This window comes from Pelodiscus sinensis, chromosome 5 (genome assembly GCF_049634645.1).
Source record: "Pelodiscus sinensis isolate JC-2024 chromosome 5, ASM4963464v1, whole genome shotgun sequence".
Lineage (NCBI taxonomy): Eukaryota > Metazoa > Chordata > Testudines > Trionychidae > Pelodiscus > Pelodiscus sinensis.
Genome location: NC_134715.1, coordinates 68,937,743 through 68,950,000, shown reverse-complemented (window position 1 = coordinate 68,950,000; position 12,258 = coordinate 68,937,743). Strand labels below are relative to the sequence as shown.

Sequence of the window (12,258 nt, the reverse complement as noted above, 5' to 3'; positions counted from 1 at the left end):
TTATTACCCCTTTATAATTGCACAAGGGCACCCATGCTGGGCTCTGGGCTCCTTAGTCATCACTCTCCTGGAAACATGCATCTCTTTCCCTCCTGGCTGGGATATTTCCAGGCTATACAGTTCCCTGACTCTATTGTGCAGTAAAAGACTTTCGTACACAAGCCTACATAACTTCTCTGATTAGAGACTGAACCAGTGTAATTGCCACAGTTAATTCTCTAGAACTCTGAATGGTATCTCTAATAAATTCCTTCAATCTGACCTTTCCTTTCATAAGATGCATCCCTGGCAATCCATTCTGATAATCACCTAGATTTGCATCAAAGAGCAGCACCTCAACTTCCTCACACATGTAAATTGTCCACTTTTTTTGCTGTTTATCTATTACTTTTAATACATTTCCATGTGCTACAATAAATCCTATGCTGATGCTATCTTGAAGTCTAGCTTTGGCATGGTAAGTCCATCTGAAACTAAATTTGAGAGAAGGCCATGTTCAAGAATTGCTCACCGTGGATTTTGCATCTTTGTACGTATGTGATGGAAGCTGGACCCCTAAGGCAAACAATGAAAAGCAGTTAAAAAGGTTTAACATGCATATTGAAAATAACTGCAGGGGTACTACAGTAATGTGGAGTGAAGTGAATGCAGATGAAGAAAAAATAAATTGATATTACACAATTTCAGGCATCTATCCAGGAAATATGGAGGCATGATAAGGAAAAGGGGTAAAATCAGAGGGAATTTAAATAAGAACTGGTGTAATGCTTTGGAATTAAATGGTAAAATGAGAAAGGTGTGACATGAACAACTAGTGATCATAAGCTAGACCCTGTTATGATAGTTACTTCCCTAGTCAAGCAAGGCCCATGATAATGACTGTTAGTTGCATATACTTTAAATAGCCTTTTTCAAATTTAGAATTGCATCCCAAGGTTCTGCTGTCCCAAACCACAGTATTTGCCAGGCCAGGGGAGGTCAGTGCTCCCCTGTTGGCTGCTCCACTCCTGGGCACCTCTCCCTTGGGTTCTCTGCCCTGCCGTAGGCCCTGCCCCCTGGCCAGAGGTTCGTTGGTCGGGGCAGGAGCTCCCCTGGCCGCCACCTGGTCCAGCTGCTGCTGGCCCTGCTGGGGCTCCCCAGCCTCGTGTTCTCTCAGCTGGCTCCTGCTACCATCTCTGGGAAACTTTAGTCCAGCAACATCCGTGACCTTACTGGACCAGGGATGTTGCCGGACTAGAGAGTCCCAGATTTGGGAAGCTCAACCTGTAGTACAATGAGGAAGGAAGGCACAGACAGTTCACCTTAGAAATCACCTTTTCTCAGTCTGCACTCCTGATAGCCAAAGGACAAAGCTGGCTGCAGAAACAAGTTAGAGTGGCCATGGAACTGCTGTAAATCATGGCCACTTGAAAGGTGGTTTTAGGACCATTTCACTGGATCAGGATTGTCCCTCCCAATATGCCCTGACCATCCTTAAACCACTTCTATCCAAACATTGATGGGAAACAGGTGACATAAAGCTTAATAGATTAACTGGCTTTATTCCAACCAAGTATTCCCTATGCTGCAGGAATCCTCAAATGCCTGCTTAAGATGGATCAGTGCAATAGGTCTTTAAGGCTGATAATTTGACTTTTATTTAGCCTCCTTGTAGAATTATGCCCTTCAAATAGCATACATTCATCGCGGAACATGTTTATCAAACAAGTGACTTTGGGAGGCAGGGAGGTAAAGGGGATTCCATCAACATACAACAGTTTATAAATTTAGCGTGCAAATTGTCCAGTGTCCTTACAAATAACCTTCACTTACCTACAGCATGAGCAAACAAAAACTAGGGAGTGCATCTTCCAACTCTGGGAGAAAAAGTCCAGATTGTCTCTCTAGAGCAGATGACCTTTTTCATTGTGAAGGTAGATGGTAAATCCATTCTGTTCAGCTTGGGGGAGAATGTCCAATGTCTTCATCTGTTAGTAACACTCTGCAGTAAGTGCTGTGTTTAAATATAGGCTATTACTCAAGACCCCAGTTCACCTGAGCACTTTAAATATATGTTTATATCTAAGCACATAAGTGTTTTGCTGAATCAGAATGCAAGATTAAGGAGGCAGAATTAAACAGAACATGTAAGGAGAGATTGTGTTGCTGTTTTGCTTTTTTCATAGTTAAGCAATTGTAAAAAATAGTTGAGACACCAGTGAACAATTTTTCAATCATTTGGATAATCAATTTCAGTTTCCTAGTTAAGCCTTGATTCAGAGTAGTACTTAAGCATGTGTTTAAGGCCATTCCTATATAGAACAGCCCAGTTAAGTCCCAATTAGGTCAATAGGTATTAAGCACATACTTAAAGCATGCATTAATTTAAGTACATGTTAAAGTGCTGCCCTGAATCTGGATGCTTCCCTGAATCAGACTCTAAAATTACCACGATTCCTTACTCCTAATAGAAAATTGTTTGCATATATTCATTTTTGCATATATTTAAAATATTGTTTTGATTTTAACCAAAGCACTGTGTTATTGCAGGGAATATTTTTGCAAATACTAAACAAAATTTATGGACCAGTAAAAAATAATGGCTAGGTATTATATTATGTTTGGTGTGCATGCTAGTCTTTCACCTGTGTTTTAGGTAAAGTCCCTGGTTATCCTCTTAAGATGAATTTTCTAGTTTCCTGTTTGTTTGACATTTCAGCTTTTCTGTCTTACTAAGCTGTCTCACTTTTTTATAAAATAACTTTCCAGGTTAAAAGCTCAGTCCCACACTCCTTATTTATGCAGAACTTCAGTCGGCCTGATTGGGAAGGTTGCCTGTTCCCCCACTCCCATGCTGTCTTCATAGATATAACAAATCAAAAAGGGAAATTTGCAAAATATTATGAAGTCGTGGCATAGGAAGATTTATAATGGGTGGAGGGGGTAAGGTTTATCTTATTTGGTGATTGTGGGAATTGCACTGATAGCTAAAGCAAATTAAGACACTAGATTGTGCATTTGCACAAATTTCAGCATTATGTTATCACTGTAGTGATGCCATATTTATTGCTGAAGACACAATTTGAGCTTAAGACCCTTCCCAAAAAAAAGTTACGCTCTGAGATTAAATTTTTTATGCAGGTTGAAACTCTCTTAACTGGGACACTCTGGTCACTAGACCATGGATGTTCCAGGACCAGAAAGTCTCAGTGGAGGGCTAGTGCCACGGCTGCAGGAGCCCCACATTCAGCAGTGGAAGCCCAGAACAGAGGCTGCAGGGCTGCCTGGAGCACCAGCTGGAGCCAGGCTTTGCAGCAGGACCCCAGCATGCAGAGGCAGCAGGACTGTCTGGTAGAGCAGTGGGGGCTGAGGGGACAGCAGTGCCAGGGAGACAGGGGAGCCAGCTGGGAGGGCAACAGTCAGGCCAGGTCTGCAGGGGGCTGGTGACGGGGGGGAAGAAATGATCACCCCGGTCTGATAAAATCCGTCATCTGGGAGACGGGTCAGGTCCCAAGGGTGCCGGACCAGGGAGGTCCAACCTCTAGTTGTTTTTTTTCCTCTTTCTCTGTCTCCCAATCCCAAACATTTTTGTTAAAATCCAGTAAGATGTTTTTTAGTTATAAGACCATGACAAAAGTAGTTTTCATTCTTTGAGATATCTGATTTTTTTTTTTTTTTTTTTTTTTTAGAAAAAGCATCCAAAAATTCTTAAATGTTGTATTCGTATTTTCAAATTTGGCATGGACATACAGTGAGAAATGTGTGCTTGACAAAGGGTCGGAAAATAGCTGTAATGTAGAAGTAATATATAAGTGAATAGATCACATGATATATGTTCATTCTGTCACTTTCTAAACCAGTCTCCTTTTTTAAATCAGGCAGAGGCAGACTGATGTTGAATTTTTGTATGTATTTGTGTATGTATCTGGATCTGCACTTTGAAATAAAAACTTGCATTTCTTTAATTTATTATACATTTAAATGTATATAGTGCATTTATTTGAATGTGATCCTATATGCCTGGAAGAACATTGAAATCAATGCTTTAAATAAAAAGAAATTAAAGTCAAAAAGCACATTACGGCCAAGATGCATACCATTGTTATTATAAGTCGACATAGAAATTATAAATTATGATCCCTACAACAAACATAATATAATCATCTCGTGTGTGTGTGTGAGAGAGAGAGAATATCAGCCAAATGTGCTTGTTGCGGGATCTGTAATGTTGAATTTCCTACTGTTAGTACATGTAAAAGCTGAACCATAATGTTGCATTAATTTTATATAACATATATGCATTAAATGTGTATTAATTGTAGACTGCACTGTGCATGTTGAAATGCAATTTAAAGGATGAAGAAGGTATTATGCATTAGTATTATTATTAGTTCCAGTATCATTACTATATTTGCCCGTAAAAGAATTGTTAAGGCCAATCTTATTTATATACAGATGTCCTTTGTTTTGTCTCAGGGAGTTAACTACTTTATGTCCAAGGGTATATTGGATGATTCACCAAAGGAAATAGCTAAGTTTATCTTCTGTACAAGAACACTAAATTGGAAGAAATTGAGAATCTATCTTGATGAAAGGTAATTTGAATCTAACGAGGAAAAAATTCTGTATTCATTTTCAGTCTATAGCACTTTTCTGTAATCACTCTTCTTATATGTACTAATCTAATGAAAAATGTTCTTTATTGCAAAATTTTCTAAGTAAGTTTAAACTCAGAGATTCAGCTAAAATATATTATTCCTAAAGCAGAACATTTACTTAGTTCTAGCATTTGTGTGTGTACCACCATATATATAAGCATAGTGTGTTTATCTAGTAAAGGTCAAATAGTGAACTTGTTTCCACATTTTCACTTCCAAGCTTAAGTTATATTTCTAACTGGAATGTCACCTTATATGGGTGATCATTGGGCTGTCTAGCATTGGAATGTTGTTCTAAATACTTGCTATGTATATTTTTCCTGTTTCTTAAGAAAGAGATTCACCTTTACTTCCCATAAGAGTGAGTTATGCTTTAAGCAAGACATTGTGTTTGGACTGGAGTGTGGAAATTGTAGATGTGTAGGCTGGAATTCCAGATACTGATGCTCCATAATCCATACTTGGATTGTTTCTGCCACTGGATCAGAACATTTTTGGATCTCTTGCTGCTCTGCTGGATTGCTTCCAGATTTCTCTTGCACATCAAGCTCTTTTGATATTCCGGGGATAGATGAAGCATGCACTTCCATAAAATCTGAGTGTTGCAGAGGACCTGAATATCCCCTTTTGAGCATGGTTTTAACAGAATGCTACTTTAGCTGTTTGTTCATGTACATAAGCCCTAAAAGACATATTGTGTATTTATTCCTTTTCCTTAACTTTGTCAGGCATTCTTGCAAACTTAACTTCCTGTGTGTGTGTGTGTGTGTGTGTGTGTGTGTGTGTGTGTGTGTGTGTGTGTGTGTGTGTGTGTGTGTGTGTGTGTGTGTGTGTGTGTGTGTGTGTGTGCGCACGCACGCACACAAATTTAGAATATTACTTTAGGCTGAAGTATAATAAAGTATTATGCTTAAGTATACAAAGCTGTAGTAGCAGTATGAGGAATCTGTTTCCTGTTTTTGTGTTGTCATTTTTGAATTTTTTTTCTTCATTTGCTCATGACTGAAAATACCTATAATTTAAACTCTTACGAAATGTTCATTTTAATTTATGAAGCCTTGTTTCATATTTAAATAGTTGAAAACATTTCTCTAAATATGTTTTTCTTTTCCAACCAGGAGAGATGTTTTGGATGACCTTGTGACACTGCACAATTTCAGAAATCAGTTCTTGCCAAATGCACTGAGAGAGTTTTTCAGACACATTCATGCCCCTGAGGAGCGAGGGGAGTATCTTGAGACTCTTATAACAAAGTTCTCGCACAGATTTTGTGCTTGTAATCCTGATTTGATGAGAGAACTTGGCCTTAGTCCTGGTAAGAAGAGAGGACTTCTTTACAATCAACGAGTCTGTATTTATCTACATTTACTTTGTAAAGTTTTACTTTTCATAGTGGGTTTAAATGAGGGACTAATTACATTTACAAGGATTAGTCTTGGAAGAGGATCAGGTTTGAGCAGGAGCTACCATGATACAGACAAGTAAAAGTAATTTTAAAAACTTTTGATTTGGGTATCTACAAGAGGAAAATCACTGACAGGTAAACAACTTCCATGTACAAAAATGTTGCATCTTTTTCCTTCACCCTGGTCTGCCCTTTATCTCTGTGGTCTCTATAGGTTCTGACCCTGAAAAGACTTACACATATGCTTAACTTTACACCATATGAATAATCTCACTAATGCAAATAGGAGTGAATTCCTGGCCTCCCTGAAGTCAGTGGGTGTTTTGCCATTGACTTCAGTGGGGCTAGGATTTTACCCAATGAGATTACTTACTTACTTAGTGTTAAGAACATACATAGTAATTGCACTTCAAGACCCTGTTCCTGCAAACTCTTCAGGGCAAGGATCTGTCTACCTTCATGAATGTAAAGAATTTTGCATAGTTTAGATGCCATGTAAATATTAATAAATTGATCAGTTTTATTTAGTGCTGCACTGTCTTTATGACTTTTAATAATAATTGGTTTTCATGGGCTGTTCCATGTGAGTAAAGTTGCTTGTGCGTATTTTTTCAAGCATGCCCTTAAGACTGCAAGATCCTTAAAGCAAGGACTGGTCATTTTAGTTGCCTGTAAGGCACAATCCATACTTACAATTCTATAAACAATAACTTCATAATGTTCTCTTTTCTTTAGATGCAGTTTATTTACTATGTTACTCTTTGATTCTGCTTTCCATTGATCTTACCAGCCCTCATGTGAAGAACAAAATGTCAAAGAGAGAATTCATCCGAAACACACGACGTGCTGCTCAGAACATTAGTGAAGATTATGTAGGGCACCTTTATGACAACATCTACCTTATTGGCCATGTGGCTGCCTAAAAGCACAATTTGCTAGGACTTAGAATTTATAGTTTACAAAAACTAAAGCTACCCACGGAATTAATTATTTTGTAGATATGGGGGTTATATTAGTGCTGGTCATTCTAACCTCTGTATACAATCACAATGTGTGTTGTATGTACTACCTTTTTTAGCAATTTACCATGGGAACCGAAGGATTTTGCAGAGTTTTTTCTTAATTTTGTTTATGTTTTGCACAAAGCCGTGCCATTAGTCTGACACAGCCATTTACGAATGTTAAACTGACATTACAGTCTAAAGCTGACAAGATGGTGAATTTGTGCACTAGATTTGCTTGAAAACTTTAACCAGTTCCATTCTTTTTTAAAATACCATGTAATGTGTACATATTTAACTAAAGAGATTTATAATCATTATTTTATTGTAAAATATTTTAACTAAAGTTTTTCCTTTTTCTCTCTTAAAAATAGTCTTGTATTTCTTCCTTTTACATTTTAAAACTTTGTCTTTATTTTTGTAATGCTGGTTTTCTCAGATAATGCTTGTCCTGTCACTTCATCAATGTTTGTACCAGGATCCAAACATTTGTGAAGTGTCTAAATTTTTAATATTGCATTAGCTAACTTGAATTAATTGGCGATCAGTTACTAACTCAGGTTAAAATGAGTCAAGTCAAACTCTAGTTAGACAAACTCTGAGGACCAGTCTCTGAGGCAGAGGCTCGTCTACACTACAAGTTTTCTTGGCAAAAAATATGCTGAGGGGCTCATTTGCATGACATGATCTCATTTGCATATTTTCTGCCAATCCATTTTGTGCAAAAATAAGCAGTGTGGACGTTTTCTTTTTGCGCAAAAACCCTTTTTCCCCACAAGATCTTTATGCCCCAAAAAAAGGAGGTATACCGATCTTGCGGAAAAAGTGATTTTTGCCCAAAAAGAAAATGTCCACACTGCTTGTTTTTGCGCAAACCCCCCTAGTGCAAAAACGGATCGGCAAAAAGTATGCTAATGAGATCATGACTCATGCAAATGAATCCCTCATTAGCATATTTTTTGCCGAGAAAATTCTTAGTGTAGTCGTAGCTTAAGAGTAATAGTTTAGAAAAATTGTGCCTTTTAAATTCAAGTTTGGCGCCACCCCTTAACATATAGCATAAATGCAGTTACAATTATGTTAGCTCATTGTGTGATAAGGTAGGACATGTCAAGACTAGCAACATGTTAACCTATTATGTGCTAACCTTAACCTTACCTCAACCAGTTTCCCAATCTAGATATTCCAGAATTAGGGATAAACATAATCAATTAACACAATTTTGAAGTTGTTAAACTGTGGCTTCTTGAGGGGGAAGAGGATAAATTTTCTAACAATTTTTAAAAGCACCTTTTCCTAGACTATTAGCCTTGTAGGCAGATTGACAGGGGATCCTAATTGGTTTGGCTTGGAAGTTGCCCCTCCCCACATTGCCATGGTTCTGTTGCTCTCTGCCTTGGAGGTGCACTCCAGGATCTTCCTGCTTGCTGTGCGGGATGGGGAAGAAAAAAAGGGGATGGTGATGTCAGGGTTTTCCCCTCTCCCTACCCCTGTACCACATCTTCACAGAGTGAGCAGGACAAGGCCTCTGAGAAGGAGTGAGGCACGGCAAGAGCAGGGACTCAGAAGGGGAAAGGAGGTGGGGCAAGTGTATTTGGGTTTAAGGTAGATCCTGGATTGACTTAAATTGAAAAAGTGATCTTGTGCTTAAAAAGATTGGAGACCACTGGGTTACAGTGAATGGGAAACTCTTAGCTAAGTTACTTAGCTCACTGTTTCTCTTTATGATCCATGACGTTTAGTTGTTCCTTAATTTTCTCTCTCGATGTTTATTTCGATACATATAGTTTCATCTGTCTGATTATACAGCGTACTCTTTACAAACCAGCAGGGAACAAACACACATGCTTTTTAAAGTGACCTGGTCAGAGATGTAAAATGAAGTTCCTAGGTAGTATCGCCCAGGTGCAAGGTACTTGGAAAAAAAATAGGAAGGATAACAGTGAATTTTGAAAGTACAGATAACCTTCGCAGGCAAAGCTTTTTCTGCAAGAAATGTCCCTGTGGGTACTCCACAGTAGGTGTCAGTGCACCCCTGAACTGCTGATTGGAGTCTTTAGAACGCATCCTCAGTTCCCTGGTATTGCACACGCATGACCCTTCTCTTCCCTCTCCCCCCCACCACAGCAGTTCCTTCTCTTTCATCCCCAGCCAGAGACCAAACTCTGCAGTGTTCTTCAGACAACTTGTCTCTTCGTTTACTTGCTAGATAGTATATAATTCCTGTGGGAGATATTTTCTTCAGGGCCACATGTAACTTTGTTATCAAATTCACATCTTTACAGGTGCTAATTACAGGAGTGGCTCAGAAGGGTGTACGAACCAAACTTACACCCATTCTTCAAACCTCCCTCCAGCAATTAAATAATCTCTGCACTGGTGGACAGTGGCCAAAAACCTTTGTTAGAGGGTTCCCTGTATCACTTAAGAACTCTCCTTAACTATAACTACGGATGCCTCCCTCACTTGAGTGGGGAAGAGGAGTGCACATCTAGCACAGCATACTGCTCAGGGACTTTGACCCACTGCAGAAAGAGCTCTACACGTAAATGTTCTGGAACTTCAGGTAATATATGCCTGCAACCAATTTCTTCTCCTCATTGCCAACAAGCACGTCAGAATATACATGGATAATATAGCCTCCTTTTTTTAATATAAACTGGCATGGTAGTGCCCACTCACGTGCACGGTGTACAAAGTCCATGACCCTATGGAACTAGTGCCCCAAACACATAGTAACAATAACCACCTTTCGTCTTCACAGTGTTCTCAACACCATGGCTGGTGCTCACAGCAGAGCACTTCCCACAGAGCATGAATAGCAGATCAACAATATCATCACATTAATTTTCAATGGGGCCATCCTACAATAAACCTCTTCACTACCTACACCAACAAAAAATGGCAACTCTTAATGCTCCAGAGTGGGAATGGGCAAGGGATTCCTAGGAGATGCCCTTCTAACCAAATGGAACTTCTACCTATATGCATTCCCACCTATTCCTTTCCTAAATAAGGTGGAACAGAGCCATTGCCATACAATAGTCCCAGTATGGCCCTGACAACCCTGGTACTCCTTCCTAATCAGAATGGTGGAAAAACTGACAATTTCACTGCCACTGACCCATGATCTCTTGTACTAACCAGGAACACAGGCATGGTACCTCAATGGCTCTCTGTTTAACAGTTAAAATATTCTGAATCTGTCCAGCAAGTTCTACTTTATAGCAGAGCTCAGAATGCTCACAAAACATACACACAAAAATGAAAAAGGTTCTCCCTCTGGTGCTCTGACAAGTAAGTTCCTCCAACTATGGCCTATAATCCTTTGTACCTATTACACCTCAAACAAATAGGCCTCACCTAGGTTTCATTCAAGTACATCCTGCTACTATAACCACGTTTCATCTAAACGTTGATTATCCATCAATAGTCACACATCCAGTCACTAAAAGATTCTTCAAGGGTTTCCAAGCACTTTACCCAAGTATCAGACCACCACATGAACTCTGGGATCTCCACCTAGACTTAAACACTTTCAAACACACCCTGGCTGTGTCTACATTGGCACCCTTTTCCGTAAAAGGGATGCTAATGAGACACTTCGGAATTGCAAATGTCGCGGGGGATTTAAATATCCCGCGCGGCATTTGCATGAACATGGCTGCCGCTTTTTTCCGGCTCGGGGTTTTGCCGGAGAAAAGCACCAGTCTAGACGGGATCTTGCAGAAAATAAACCCTTTTCCGGAAGATCCCTTATTCTTACTTGAAAGTAGGAATAAGGGATCTTCCGGAAAAGGGTTTATTTTCCGCAAGAACCTGTCTAGACTGGTGCTTTTCTCCAGCAAAATCCCAAGCTGGAAAAAAGCTGCAGCGATATTCATGCAAATGCGGCGGGGGATATTTAAATCCCTCGCAGCATTTGCAATTCCGAAGTGTCTCATTAGCATCCCTTTTACGGAAAAGGGTGCCAATGTAGATACAGCCCCTTTGAATTGAACTTAAACACTCCTCTCTCCTACACCTGTCAATGAAAAAGGCATTCCTCGTCACCATCTCATCGGCCAGATGAGGGGGAGAGATTACTATGCTCATGGAGGATCCTCCATACACAACCTTCTTCAAAGACAAAGTGACCTTCCACATCCATCCAGAATTTTTACCTAAGATACATTCGTCCGTCCACTTGAATCAAACCTTCCTATGTTTCTCCCAAAGCTTCATGCCAACTCATTCCTATCTATCTCATCCCACCTCCACCCCTCCTCATCTGTCTTAAGTACCCTTCTCATGAGTCCATTCTATGAGAAGAAATGAGTCATCTTCTGCAATTGGGAGCCAAAGAACAGGTCCTTCACTAGGACAGGGTTTCTACTCCCACTATTTTCTGATTCAAAAGAAATTCAGCAGTTGGTCTATCTTAGGCCTTCACAATTTAGACAAATTAGTCAAGCTGCAACATTTAAGATGGTTACCCTCTCCACTTGTATCCCAGCACTGCAGCCGGGGGACATTCTTGGCCCTCAACTACCAAGATCCATATTTTCATATTCCCATACATTCTGTTGACAGACGATACATTCAGTTTGTTGTATCATCCCACTGCCAATAAAAAGCACTACCCTTTGGATTATCCATGGCACCTTGCATGTTCTCCAAAGTCCTTTAAGTAGCCACAGCCTACTTAAAAAAACAGGATATGATCATTTTTCCAGACAAGGACAACTGCTTCCTCAAGGCCCCATCCAAAATCAATGTTTGCCAAGTCATCCGCATAACGATAAACATGTTAATGAAGTTAGGCTGCCTCATGTACCTAGCAAAGTCAACTCTAATGCCAGTACAACAGCTGGAATTCATTGATGCACTGTTGGGTGTCATAAAAGCCAGATCCTTCCTACCATCTCACATATTCTTGGTTATCAAGGATCTGTAACCTGTCACATAGATCTGTCCCCATTTCCAGCTTCTAGGCCACACAGCAGCATCCATGATTGTGGTCAGGCACTCTAGACTGCAGGGCTGTGTCTAGACAGCTGCTTTTCCGGAAAAACTTGCCAGCTGTCTACACTGGCTGCTTGAATTTCCGCAAAAGCACTGACTTCCTACTATAAGAAATCAGCGCTTCTTGTGGATATACTATTCTGCTCCCGTTCAGGCAAAAGTCCCTTTTGCGCAAAGCTTTTACGCAAAAGGGCCAGTGTAGACAGCTCAG

The 12,258-nt window shown here is 39.9% G+C and overlaps 1 protein-coding gene across 2 annotated transcripts in view; it reads left to right on the top strand.

Moving 5' to 3' along the window:
* The window catches only part of FBXO8 (F-box protein 8), a 24,555-nt gene extending 17,139 nt beyond the window's left edge, over positions 1–7,416 (top strand). For both annotated transcript variants that reach the window (XM_075930220.1, XM_025186618.2), the window contains 3 exons: positions 4,456–4,574; positions 5,756–5,952; positions 6,778–7,416. In XM_075930220.1, coding sequence (XP_075786335.1) covers positions 4,456–4,574; positions 5,756–5,952; positions 6,778–6,965 — 504 coding nt within the window. In that variant the 3' untranslated portion in view covers positions 6,966–7,416. The remainder of the gene's footprint in view (positions 1–4,455; positions 4,575–5,755; positions 5,953–6,777) is intronic.
* The last annotated feature ends 4,842 nt before the right edge of the window (positions 7,417–12,258 follow it).